Source organism: Rhinoderma darwinii, chromosome 12, assembly GCF_050947455.1.
Source record: "Rhinoderma darwinii isolate aRhiDar2 chromosome 12, aRhiDar2.hap1, whole genome shotgun sequence".
NCBI lineage: Eukaryota > Metazoa > Chordata > Amphibia > Anura > Rhinodermatidae > Rhinoderma > Rhinoderma darwinii.
In genome coordinates, this window is record NC_134698.1 from 8,512,305 (window position 1) to 8,525,227 (window position 12,923).

At 45.0% G+C, this 12,923-nt stretch overlaps 1 protein-coding gene and 1 long non-coding RNA gene across 3 annotated transcripts in view; one reads left to right on the forward strand and one right to left on the reverse strand.

Annotated features, from left to right (window-relative positions):
- LOC142664914 (uncharacterized) overlaps positions 1-6,885 on the reverse strand; it is a 254,020-nt gene extending 247,135 nt beyond the window's left edge. The window contains exon 1 of one of the 2 annotated variants that reach the window (XR_012851407.1): positions 6,782-6,885. This is a non-coding gene — a long non-coding RNA (uncharacterized LOC142664914). Of the gene's footprint in view, positions 1-5,209; positions 5,578-6,781 lie in introns of those variants that run through there. The other variant, XR_012851409.1, reaches the window with a different exon arrangement.
- Positions 1-12,923, forward strand: part of SV2A (synaptic vesicle glycoprotein 2A) — a 117,135-nt gene that overhangs the window by 62,953 nt on the left and 41,259 nt on the right. The window contains exons 3-6 of the mRNA XM_075844342.1: positions 5,368-5,548; positions 8,183-8,334; positions 8,608-8,741; positions 10,266-10,355. Coding sequence (XP_075700457.1) covers positions 5,368-5,548; positions 8,183-8,334; positions 8,608-8,741; positions 10,266-10,355 — 557 coding nt within the window. The remainder of the gene's footprint in view (positions 1-5,367; positions 5,549-8,182; positions 8,335-8,607; positions 8,742-10,265; positions 10,356-12,923) is intronic.

Sequence of the window (12,923 nt, forward strand, 5' to 3'; positions counted from 1 at the left end):
ATCAGGATGGAAGCAGTTATGAGCAAAAGTTAATGATGGCCGATCATATGGCGGACAACTCCAACTATGATTACAGCAAACCTGACGGAATAACTTTGGCAAAGTTCGCAGGAGATTATCCAGTGTTGGGTACATACCTGTACATAAGATGAAAGGCTCCTTTCGACATCCAGTTGGCTGAAGTTCGGTAACATCAGATTTGAGGAAACAGAAGAAAGGTTTATGTTCTTCAGATGTTTCAATGCAGCAGTGTATCCGGTATAGATGGTAGATGGGGACAGGGATGGGGACAGGGATGGGGACATAGGGGAAGTAGTTTAGTTCATAGGTGCATTGTGGTAGTTGACGGCCCGCGTTGAGTAAACATAAGGGAAGCATTCACAGAGGTCTTGCGGGTCGTCATAAATCGGCTCCTTCCCTTCCCCACAGCATGGCCCCAGAATCTGGTGCGTCACCCGTGAATCAGTGGTATCTTTGCTCAGCTGGATCGGTGATGGTACTTTTCCTGCTTCCAGATCATCCCAATAAATTGAAGAGAAAAAGGGGTGTTTCCATATGTTCCCATGTACTCCTAATCTGCGAGACTGCTTTTTACATAGGAGTCTTGTTATTAGTAGATCTGCAGTTTCAGAGTCAAATCCTTCATACGTTGTCTCACGTTCCAGGACTAGTTTTCCACATGTTCCGCTGTGTTGATATGGAGAGGACTTACTCCTCTGACCATGATGTGCATCATGACACCAAAGGCAAACCAGTCTATTGCAGCACTGGATGGCTTGTGAGGGATTATTTCTGGTGCGGCATTACCCGGGAGACCATCAAAGTCTGTGGCTGTTGTTTGACCAAAGTCATCATCGATGGAAAGCCCGAAATCTGTGATCTTAATGTGCCCTTTTCTGGTCAGCAGGACTTTGTTGGTTTTGAGGATGACTCCCTTGGATGTAGGAATTGTATCTTCCAAACCATCTCAGCTGCAATTGATGGTAGCGTAGTCCAACCACAAGTTCTCTTTCATTGGGTGGTAAAGGTTGCCCCTGTTGACCAGCTCCAAAATGTAATGCACATCGTTTTTGGTATGAAAGGCACCTTAGACGGCACCAGAAACCTTCTGCCACGGGTCATGTGGTGGATTAGGCCCTCCACTAGTCCTGTTCTGTAGTCTATCAGGATCTTGTTCTTTATGATTTGGACAGCAACACGTTATCTCCAGATGGAATCTGTTGCTAACTTGTCCTTCACTTAACCTTCTGTTCCGAGGACATGGTGGAAATTACATTTCTCCACGGTTAAGGGGACTGTGGATGTATCGGAGGCCTCCTTTTTTCTTCAAGCGGGTGGGTAACACCTGTCACCTGATAAAGGGGTAACCACCCAGTTGACAAAGGCCTCATTTGCATATCGGACACCAGAACTAACGTCCCTGATATCTCAGGAACGGTGGGGGCTAGAAGAAAAAAATAAAAAGCATCAGAATCTGTGAAGCGTCTGCAATCTAACTGAGGTGTCAACTGCAGTTTTTCGGGCAGGTGACAGGTCCTCTTTAAGAGTTTCCTGTCCATCCTTTCCATGAGCTTGAGTTTCTGCTTTGTTTTTTTTTACTGGGTCCAGCCGGTTCTTCGTTCTTAACTCCTTTTCTCAGTCCTTTCCTCTTTTCCTTTTGGACTTTTCCTCTTTGATGTTTCTCTCTCCTTTTTGGGTCTTTTCTTTGATGCAGCATGACCCTCTGATGTTTTCTTTTTATGAGAGCCACTTGTTCTCTTACTGATGTTCGGTCCTTGTTCTTTTTCTTGACCAGTCCTGAGCACTCCTTCATCTTCTTTGGATGTCTCAGATGTCTTACTGGAATCTTTTCTCTTTTTCTTTTCTCCACTTGGACATTACCTTTGTCTGCAATAACCTAGAATATTCTTCCTTTTTTTATGATGTTATCTCTGGTGTTTCTCAAATATCCCGCAATTCCGCTCCAGCGCCTTTGTTGCCCCATTTTAAAAGAAGGTTTTGTAGTTAGTTTCTTCTTAGGTGGTTTCTCCTTCACCTTTTGGCTACGTCCCTCTGCAGGATCCTCCTTCCTTTCAACTTCTCTACTCTTTGAAGTAGCTCCATCCTTCTCCTTTTTACTTCTCCAGTCTCTTCTTTTTCTACAAGGACCCATGTTGAGTTTTTGGACCTTAATAGAGGGTTCTACTTATTCTTATTCTTCAGTCACATGATAGTGGTGCTTTAATTTAAATATTTTTTTTTTAAAAGTGCATTTATCCTGTAAAATGACAACATCCATTCTATATGGGATACATCGATTGCAGTATTTATAGGCATTTAGAAAAAAAGAAACGTGGAAGGAGTGGAACTGAATATAAATATCTTAATTTTTGTCAAGCTTATCAAAGAGTATATATTATATATATTATTTTGTGGATATCTTACACCCCCCTCTAGTACATAACATGTGAAATAGAGGCTGAAAGAGAAAGCTACCTCATTCATTTTATATGGATTATTTGTGGACAAGAAATGCTTTGGGACACCAACGGACTCACTAAGTAATCCTGGACTTTATTAGCTAGCCTAGTCTTACGTTGTTGCCTTGTGTAGTACCATCAGTTGGAGCCCCCCTTTCCCATATAGTGCTTTGTCATACAGCGTACAAAGAACCATACCAAACATTGACTAATTATAATTATCATACAGTGCAATACATAGGCCAAATAACACTTCCGTACAGTGCAGCTACCACCATAATACCCTGCAAAAATAACATACTGAAAACTGCCTGAGCAACAGTGCCACATAAATACACAAATAATACAGCCATACAGTGCCCAAATAATACCACCATACAGTGCACAAATAATACCGCCATACAGTGCCCAAATAATACCACCATACAGTGCCCAAATAATACCACATACAGTGTCCAAATAATACCACCATTCAATGCCCAAATAATACCACCATACAGTGCTCAAATAATAACAACATACAGTGCCCATATAATACCACCATACTGTAATGACAGGGGGGTAGGGAAACAGACAGTGAGCCCTAATCTACCCACCACTCAGTCCCTGCCCACTTGCAGCGACCCGCCCCAGGCGACGGGGCACAACTGGGCGACGGTCCCTACGCTCAGCAGGTGCACGACAGACAAACGGACAAGGGGACACAAGCAAAGGGAAATGGGGCAGTTGCCCACGGCAACACCGTGAGCAACAAGAGAGGTGAACGAGCCGAGTCAAACCAGGAGTGCACGAGGTACCAAACGCAGAGCAGGAGAGTAGCCAGAAAGCCGGGGTCAGTACGAAGCAGGGTCAAATAGCTAGGAGCTGCAGCAAGGCCAGGAAACCACACGAGAAGAATCACAAGCAAAGGAGGAACAGGAAAGGCAGGTATAAATAGACAGAGGGCGGGAGCTAGCTCCGTCTGGCCAGGCTGCGATAGGCTCTCCCACTCCTAAGCCTGCCATCCTGAGTGGTGGAAGATGGAGTCAGTCTCAGAGACATAGAACCAGGTGCAGACTGATTACACATGGGCGTATACACAGAAGTGCCTGGCAGATCCTTTACACATACAGTGCTCAAATAATACCACCATACAGTGCTCAAATAATACCCCCATACAGTGCTCAAATAATACCAACATACAGTGCTCACATAATACCACCATACAGAGCTCAAATAATACCAACATACAGTGCTCAAATAATACCAACATACAGTGCTCAAATAATACCAACATACAGTGCTCAAATAATACCAACATACAGTGCTCACATAATACCAACATACAGTGCTCACATAATACCACCATACAGTGCTCAAATAATACCAACATACAGTGCTCAAATAATACCACCATACAGTGCTCAAATAATACCAACATAGAGTGCTCAAATAATACCACCATACAGTGCTCAAATAATACCGCCATACAGTGCTCAAATAATACCACCATACAGTGCTCAAATACCACCATACAGTGCTCAAATAATACCACCATACAGTGCTCATATAATACCACCATACAATGCACAAATAATACCACCATACAGTGCTCATATAATACCACCATACAGTGCTCAAATAATACCAACATACAGTGCTCACATAATACCAACATACAGTGCTCACATAATACCGTCATACATTACTCAAATAATACCAATATAGAGTGCTCAAATAATACCACCATTCAATGCCCAAATAATATCACCATATAGTGCCTAAATAATACCGCCATACAGTGCCTAAATAATACCGCCATACAGTGCCTAAATAATACCGCCATACAGTGCCTAAATAATACCGCCATACAGTGCGCAAATAATACCACCATTCCGTGCCGAAATAATACCGCCATTCAGTGCACATATTATACCGCCAACTAGCAGCTCCATGTGTAATTTAATAACCGTACTATACAAATAATAATACGATTTCTGGTGGTCATGGATGCCCCTGAGGCGCCCCCTTCTGCAAGATTGGCTATCGCACACCCCGAATGCCGGCCATGAATGCAGTCATTAATTTTCCTAGGTTACATTATATAATTTGTACTGAGCTACATTATTAATTGATTCTAAACAGCGCATATCGGATGTCGATGTCTCTGAACATTACTAACACGTTTCCGATCAGGGATCAAGAAGCCGACGATCATACAGTTCTCATAAAGACTTACAAAGGCCGGTTCTTATGGGGAATGTAAAAAGTGTTTGACGAGAGGGGAATGAAGATGCAGTTGTCTGTACATAAACCTCCCTGACCTCCTGTGGTGCGGAGGTGAGAGATGCGCCTTGTTACAGCTTCATTTGGAGCTTCCTGAGACCTGCTGGTTTTTCACGGCGCCTAGTGGTCATGTGACCTTTACCGTTTACACCGCGAGAATGACTGCATATAACTACCATAACCATTAATTTTTCGGCAGTGAAGGACCCTCGGAAGCCTTCTTGATGTATAAAAAGTCTCTTTGGGTCATACTATGTAATTTAAAGGGGTTTTCTGGGACTTGACTATTGATGGCCTATCCTTAGGTCGTCGGCAGTTGACCTTTGGGACCACCACTGATCAGAATGAAGTGACCATGGTGCTCCAGCAAGCATCGCATCCCCTTCAACCCCACTGAGGCATGGTGTCTTGTCCAAATGGTCAGCCCCATTCACCGCCCATGAACAAGAGTGGCGCTGTTAAGTGGAAAAAAAAACCCGACCTACCGCTTTAATTATTGGACGCAGGGACAGTTTTGGATGTAGACATGCTACAGATTGAAAAAAATAAAAAATAAAAAAATCTGCTACAGATTGACCATAGATGTTGTAGTATTGTGTAATAGTGCGTTATAAAGAATTCTTTCTTCATGATTTGTCCGCAGGTCTCATTGTGTACCTGGGTATGATGGTAGGAGCGTTCTTGTGGGGAGGAATGGCTGACCGGATCGGTAGAAAACAGTGCCTGCTCATCTCTCTCTCTGTCAACAGCGTGTTTGCCTTCTTTTCCTCGTTTGTTCAAGGCTATGGGACATTCCTGTTCTGCAGACTCCTTTCCGGTGTGGGGTAAGAAGCCATGTTCTGATATAAATAATCTATCTATCTATCTATCTATCTATCTATCTATCTATCTATCTATCTATCTATCTATCTATCTATCTATCTATCTACCTATCTATCTATCTATCTATCTATCTATCTATCTATCTATCTATCTATCTATCTATCTACCTATCTATCTATCTATCTATCTATCTATCTATCTATCTATCTATCTATCTATCTATCTATCTATCTATCTATCTATCTATCTATCTGATATCTATCTATCTATCTGATATCTATCTATCTATCTATCTATCTATCTATCTATCTATCTCTCTATCGCATATCTATCTATCGCATATCTATCTATCTATCCATCCATCCATCCATCCATCCATCTATCTACTATATGTGTTTTACGCTCAATAATGGGGTTTTCCATTCTTTATATTGAAAAGGTCAGGCAACTTTGTGCAGCAACCATGGGGAGCGTGTGTTGAGAGGATGGGAGTCGTAGTACACGGCTGGCTGTAGTCTACGGTGTAGCCGGTGGTTCCTAGGAACTCTAACATCTCCTCCCCCACTCCTCTTGGGCTGGTACAGTGATAGGGGGGCTGCACTGATGATTATGATAGTGGTCTTTCCCCGGGGCAACACCCGATGCTATATAGTGTCTCTGGCCGGTGCTGTGGGTGCCAGTGATGATGTAGTGCAGGGACCAGAGGACACGGATGGTACAACTCATGTTTACTGAAGTACCCAAACATGTCCAAAACGTCCAAGATGGAGGCCCAGTTCTCGCGGTCGACTTCAGCCAATAGGGAAGTGACGGTGACTAGTTGGTTACGGTTTCTCTTATCCAGCAATACCCGGGCAGAGATGCCACAATTTCCAGCCGCAGTCGTATAGTTACATGAATTCAGTTTTGCAGTGATTTTGGGTAAATGGCGTGACCTGACAGACACTTAGATGGTGTTGGGGCGCGGGGCAGAATCCCAGACGACGCCGGCCGTGCTCTGGCGCCCGGTAACGGTTACACTTCTCCTCAGAGGCAGGACACGCGGCTTCTGAGGAGATGAGGGAATATTACTGTGGAGTTGTGGTGAGGGCCGGGGTGACGGGGGATAATTCTCAGTCTCTTGTCTGCATTGAGGCTGTGGACGGCTCCGCCAACAGGGCCGAGGCCTTGCGCCTCCTGGAAGGTGTAACCCTAGAAACACGTCCTCTGCTGAGAGCAAGCAGGACCCAACTCACCAACTGATTTCTGAGGGAGCTCTATGGTTATACTTTCTATCAAACACATCAAAGATGCACAATGCTCCCCCTAGTGGCTCCCAACTAGAACCGTCACATCCTATTTGCATGGTGAACAGCACATACGGATACGAATACGGATATTCTGGGATGCTGCATTTGGGTTATCACTCCTTCCCATTTTCAAGAGCTTTGTTGCTGTCAGTGAACGAACATGTCCAACGAAGACAAGTGCATAGCTCATTACAAGCAAAAGTTCCATCCCTCCGCCCTGTGTCACGACAGGTTTTCAGCCTCTCGACATAAAGAAGAATGTTCCAGTTCACTTACAGCAACCAGAAATCATGACAATGGAGAAGAATTAAAACACAAAATATACAGAAATTCTAAAATTATACAATAAGGGCCTGTTCACATCACCGTTCATTTCCGTTCCGCTATTGATTCCGTCGGAAAACTGGAAACCAGTCGGAATGGTGACGAACGGAAAGCACTAGCCATGTTTCCGTCACGATTGAGATCAATGGTGACTGAAACGGAAGCTGTGCTGTCAGTTTTACTTTCCGTTGCGGGGTTCACCCGACGGAAACCTCGGACGGAACCCCGGAACGGAAATGAACGGTGATGTGAACAGGCCCTAAATAAGCTTCATTTACATAAAATTGGAAAACTCCTTTAATCTTCAGTCCCAGTTCAGCGCGATTTTAAAAAATCCCATAAACAAAAAGGGTGATTTTTTTTTCCCATAATAGCAGGATTTTGGTAATGCCTATAATTGGGCCTATAAAACACAAAATTAGGGTATTGTCGTAAATAGTACACAGCTCCATTCTGCGGCCACTCTGCTTACAATCAGCAGCACCGATCTATCACTGAGCGGGTGTGTAATGTAATATGTCTGTCATGTGGCAGCCGCAATGTGCTCCGCTGCTGTCAATTAACGCGTCGTCTCATATCTCTGACAGTGTAGTGCCGTATTGCCATTATATTTCCCACAATGGGGAGGGACGGAGGACTAATATGGGTGGATACATTTTTAACAGCTGGAATACCCCTTTAAGTCATTCTCTGGGATTGCCATCCAGCTGTCCTGCTGATCTAAACGGCTAATTTGCATACATATTCTGTAGTATGGGGAATATATCACAGCGTAACTAGGCCATTCAGGAGTCTGGGAAAGCTGGGAATTATATCAATTATAATGGCGGCCATGTTGGATGTTTGGCGCTGTTCACACAGGGTTTAGGGGGTTTCTGGTATTTTGCATGGCAAGACTAGCGCTGTCAATAATACCGGAGATCTAACATTTTGATCCATTGGGAACTGAGCTATAAGTCAGAAATGGTTGCGTAAATTTTAGCGGCATTATTTTATTTCTTTTTTATGTTCTTTCTTTTGCAGCATTGGTGGATCCATTCCTATCGTCTTCTCCTACTTCTCGGAATTCCTGGCGCAGGAAAAGAGGGGAGAACATCTGAGTTGGTTGTGCATGTTCTGGATGATCGGGGGCATCTATGCCTCAGCCATGGCCTGGGCTATCATTCCTCATTATGGTGAGATATATATATATATGCCTTATGGCAACACTTTTTGTGACAGTAAATGTAGTGGTAATGGTTGTGTAGAAGGCTGGAACTGGATGGCAACTTGAGACACGCCATTGTCCAAAACATTGAGCCACAACGGAAACCATGTCTGTCCATACAACTAAGGTTGGATCAAGTCTACGACCATTCTACGTCCATGACCGATGACAAACTCTTTTTTTATTTTTTATATCACGAATCTTGTCCAAGCATAGAAATGACAACTTGTTATCCCCACAGGATGGAGTTTCCAGATGGGTTCAGCATATCAGTTCCATAGCTGGCGGGTGTTTGTCTTGGTTTGTGCATTTCCTTCTGTGTTTGCCATCGGAGCTCTGACCACCATGCCAGAGAGTCCCCGCTTCTATCTAGAGGTATGAATGAGATATGAACATCTGTTTTGAAGAATATTCTGAGATGTCTGGAGGTCCTACCCTTGAACGAGAGGCATTCTCTGTGATGTTGCCTTACTGGGGGTCCCACATGACATCATCGGGGCTCCTAATGGCAACCTGACTTTTCTGTCAGCAGTCCACCTTATCTACCACCAGCGATATCTTCTCTCTTCTCCTTACTATATATGACAGTATGATATGTGATCCTACTATGGACTCCTATTACTACATATCAAATAGTAACATCTGTAGAGCCCAGTGATGTCTATAGGACTTTCCTAAATGCTGCAGTCATTTCTGATATGGGGTTGTAGATGCTTTGCTCATCTGGTGGGCAAAGTTAACAGGGAATCACCAGTAGAGAGAGAATGCCGACATATATGCAACTTTAGAATATACTTTGGCTTTTCAAGTCTCACCATTTTCAAGATCTCTGCTTGCTGTCAGTGAATGAAAACAGCATATACAATGTATACAGTCTAGGCAATCCTCTGTCGGTGAAAGGGGTTATTTGGGTTGTTCAAAAAATTTTCAGATGAATGCAAATGTCCTAGAGTTAAAAAACAATCAGTACTCAGGATGCTGCCACATCATTATAATCATACTCGTCCTGATGCTTGTACGGGCACAGTAATGCCAGTGCAATCAGGAGTGGGGCAACGGATATAATACACAGCCGCAGCCCCGCTCTAACAGCAGAGATCAGGTTACCCTCTGAACTCTACCGTTAATCCCTTAAATGCTGCTATCAATGCTGATGGCGGCATTCAATGGGAAAGTGTGCAGTGGACCCCCTTTGATTGCATCACAGGGAATCCCTGTGATGTTATCAAGGAACATACCATATATGGGCAGACAGCCCAGGGTCCATTGAAGGACCCCAGGGCTGTCTAACCTAACCATATTTCCTGTCAGGTATGCCCTAACAACTGCCTGTGTACAATCAGCAGATTAACGCCCTGTTTTTGCCGCAGAAACCATGTCAGAAACCACAACAAAAAACTGCCGAAATCGCCTCTCATTGATTTCATGCAGAGGCATTTTTTTTCCCAGGAGCGGAAAAAAACGCTTGCGGAAGAAAGAAGCGACATGGCCCTTTCTTCGGGCTTTTCCGTCTCTGACCTCCCATTGACATCAACGAGAGGCAGAGAAAGCGTTTTTCGCTGCGTCTTTTTGACCCGCGGCGCTCAATGGCTCATTCCAGACAGAATTTTGAGGCAGATTTTTCTGTCTGCAATAAACTCAGTGTGAACAGGGCCTTATGGTCGATGACCAGTATGGTGGGATCATTAACGGGCAGCAATATCTCCTCATAATGACTCATTTCATAAATATAAGTCAGACATATGTAGCCAGATTTCTTCTCTCTCTATATTATTGTTTATTATCACACATACATCCAAGAATTTCACACCGGCCTCTCACGTCACATTATTCTGCATATGTTATTACCCACAGCCCGTTAATTTAATAATCCGATTCTATTTCTGAAATCTTTTCCAGAATGGAAAACACGATGAAGCTTGGATGGTTCTAAAGCAGGTCCATGACACCAACATGCGGGCCAAGGGCCATCCAGAAAGGGTCTTCTCTGTAAGTAGCTATTTTATTCAGCACTCTGCTAAGTCACCCTTAGGGTATATTCACACGGCGGGGGTCCGTAACGGCTGAAATTACGGGGATGTTTCAGCCTGAAAACATCCCCGTAATTTCAGCCGTACCGGCATGTGCAGGCGCTTGAACGCCGCGTCAATTACGGCCGTAATTAGCGCTGCTATTCATTGGAGTCAATGAATAGCGGCTCCAATTACGGCCAAAGAAGTGACAGGTCACTTCTTTGACGCGGGCGTCTATTTACGCGCCGTCTTTTGACAGCGGCGCGTAAATATACGCCTCGTGTGAACAGACAAACGTCTGCCCATTGCTTTCAATGGGCAGATGTTTGTCAGCGCTATTGAGGCGCTATTTTCGGGCGTATTTCGGGGCAAAAACGCCCGATTTACGTCCGTAAATAGGCCGTGTGAACATACCCTTAGGCCTCATTTACACGAGCGTATTATACGCGCGTGCGACGCGCGTGCTTTTCACGCGTGTCGTACGCACCTATAATAGTCTATGGGGCTGTTTAGACGATGCGTGAATTTTGCGCAGCGTGAGTGCGTTGCGTAAAACTCACGACATGTTCTATAGGCCAGATTCACACGAACGTTGCGTTTTTGCGCGCGCAAACAACGCAGCGTTTTGCGAGCGCAAAAACCATTTGACAGCTGCGTGTGTCATGCGTGTCTGATGCGCGGCTGCGTGATTTTCGCCGTGATTTAGGCCTCATTTACACGAGCGTGTGCGTTTTGCGCGCGCAAAAAACGCTGCGTTTTGCGCGCGCAAAAGGCACTTGGCAGCTCCGTGTGTCATCCGTGTATGATGCGCGGCTGCGTGATTTTCGCCGTGATTTAGGCCTCATTTACACGAGCGTGTGCGTTTTGCGCGCGCAAAAAACGCTGCGTTTTGCGCGCGCAAAAGGCACTTGGCAGCTCCGTGTGTCATCCGTGTATGATGCGCGGCTGCGTGATTTTCGCGCAGCCGCCATCATAGAGATGAGGCTAGTCGACGCCCGTCACTGTCCAAGGTGCTGAAAGAGCTAACTGATCGGCAGTAACTCTTTCAGCACCCTCGACAGTGAATGCCGATCACAATATACACCAACCTGTGAATAAAAAAAGACTTTCATACTTACCAAGAACTTCCTGCTTCCCCCAGTCCGGGCTCCCGGCCGTTGCCTTGGTGACGCGTCCCTCTCTTGTCATCCGGCCCCACCTCCCAGGATGACGCCGCAGTCCATGAGACCGCTGCAGCCTGTGATTGGCTGCAGCCTGTGCTTGGCCTGTGATTGGCTGCAGCTGTCACTTTGACTGAACTGTCATCCCGGGAGGTCGGACCGGAGTTATCGGTAAGTCAGAACGTCTTTTTTTTTTTACAGGTTCATGGATTTTCGGAGCGGAAGTCACTGTCCATGGTGCTGAACCAGTTTAACGCTTTCAGCACCGTGGACAGTGACTGTCTCCTGACGTCGCGTACCCGAACATTTTTTACCGGTTTCGGTCAAAACGAGTTTGGCCGAACCCGGTGAAGTTCGGTGCGCTCATCTCGAATTTGACACTCCGTTTGGATGTTTGTAAACAGAAAAGCACGTGGTGCTTTTCTGTTTACATTCAGGAGTTTGACAGCTCTTGCGCGAATCACGCAGTTCGCACGGAAGTGCTTCCGTGCGGCATGCGTGGTTTTCACGCACCCATTGACTTCAATGGGTGCGTGAGTGCGCGAAAAACGCACGATTATAGAACATGTCGTGAGTTTTTTTCTGCGCACACGCGCTGAGCGCAATTCACGCATCGTCTAAACTGCCCCATTGACTAATATAGGTGCGTACGACATGCGTGCAAAGCACGCACGTCGCACGCGCGTATAATACGTTCGTGTAAATGAGGCCTTAGGCCTAATTCACACTTGCCTACTTTGGTCAGTATTTTGCATCAGTATTTGTACGCCAAATCCAGGAGTGGGTCCAGAACATGGTCGAGATACCAATCTTTCTATTACACTTTTTCGATGTTTATGTTCCACTCCTGGTTTAGCGTACAAATACTAATGCAAAATACTTACTAAAATATACAAGTGTGAATGAGTCCTAAGGCAGTGATGTTGGAGGATCCTCTACCTCCCAAGAGGATCCGCAGATGATCTTGTCTGCTGCTTGAAATAGGCAAATGGAAAGTGCAGTGAAGAACTGTATATCTGCCAAGGAGTGCCACCGGAGGTGTCCTCACCTCAACTCACCTCCTGGATGGCGCCCCTCTTCTCCTTAGTGTCCCTCTTTTAGATGGCCCATCTCCTCTTTTGACCAAAATCCATCTGTCCCTTTCTGCTTTTGATATATCCGAAATATGTGGCCCCTTATATGAAGAACTTCGGGTTTATATCACAGATACCCATACATCCAATTACTCAGCAATTGTTCCTGGCTTATTAGCTCTCATCAGTGAAGCCCTCCTATCATGTTACAGACGAGTGAGTACTCATGCTTGGCAAACTCTTACATCACCTGCTAGATCAATGATTAAATATAATTACCGTTCTGGCAACTAATAAAACCTTCCCGGAGAC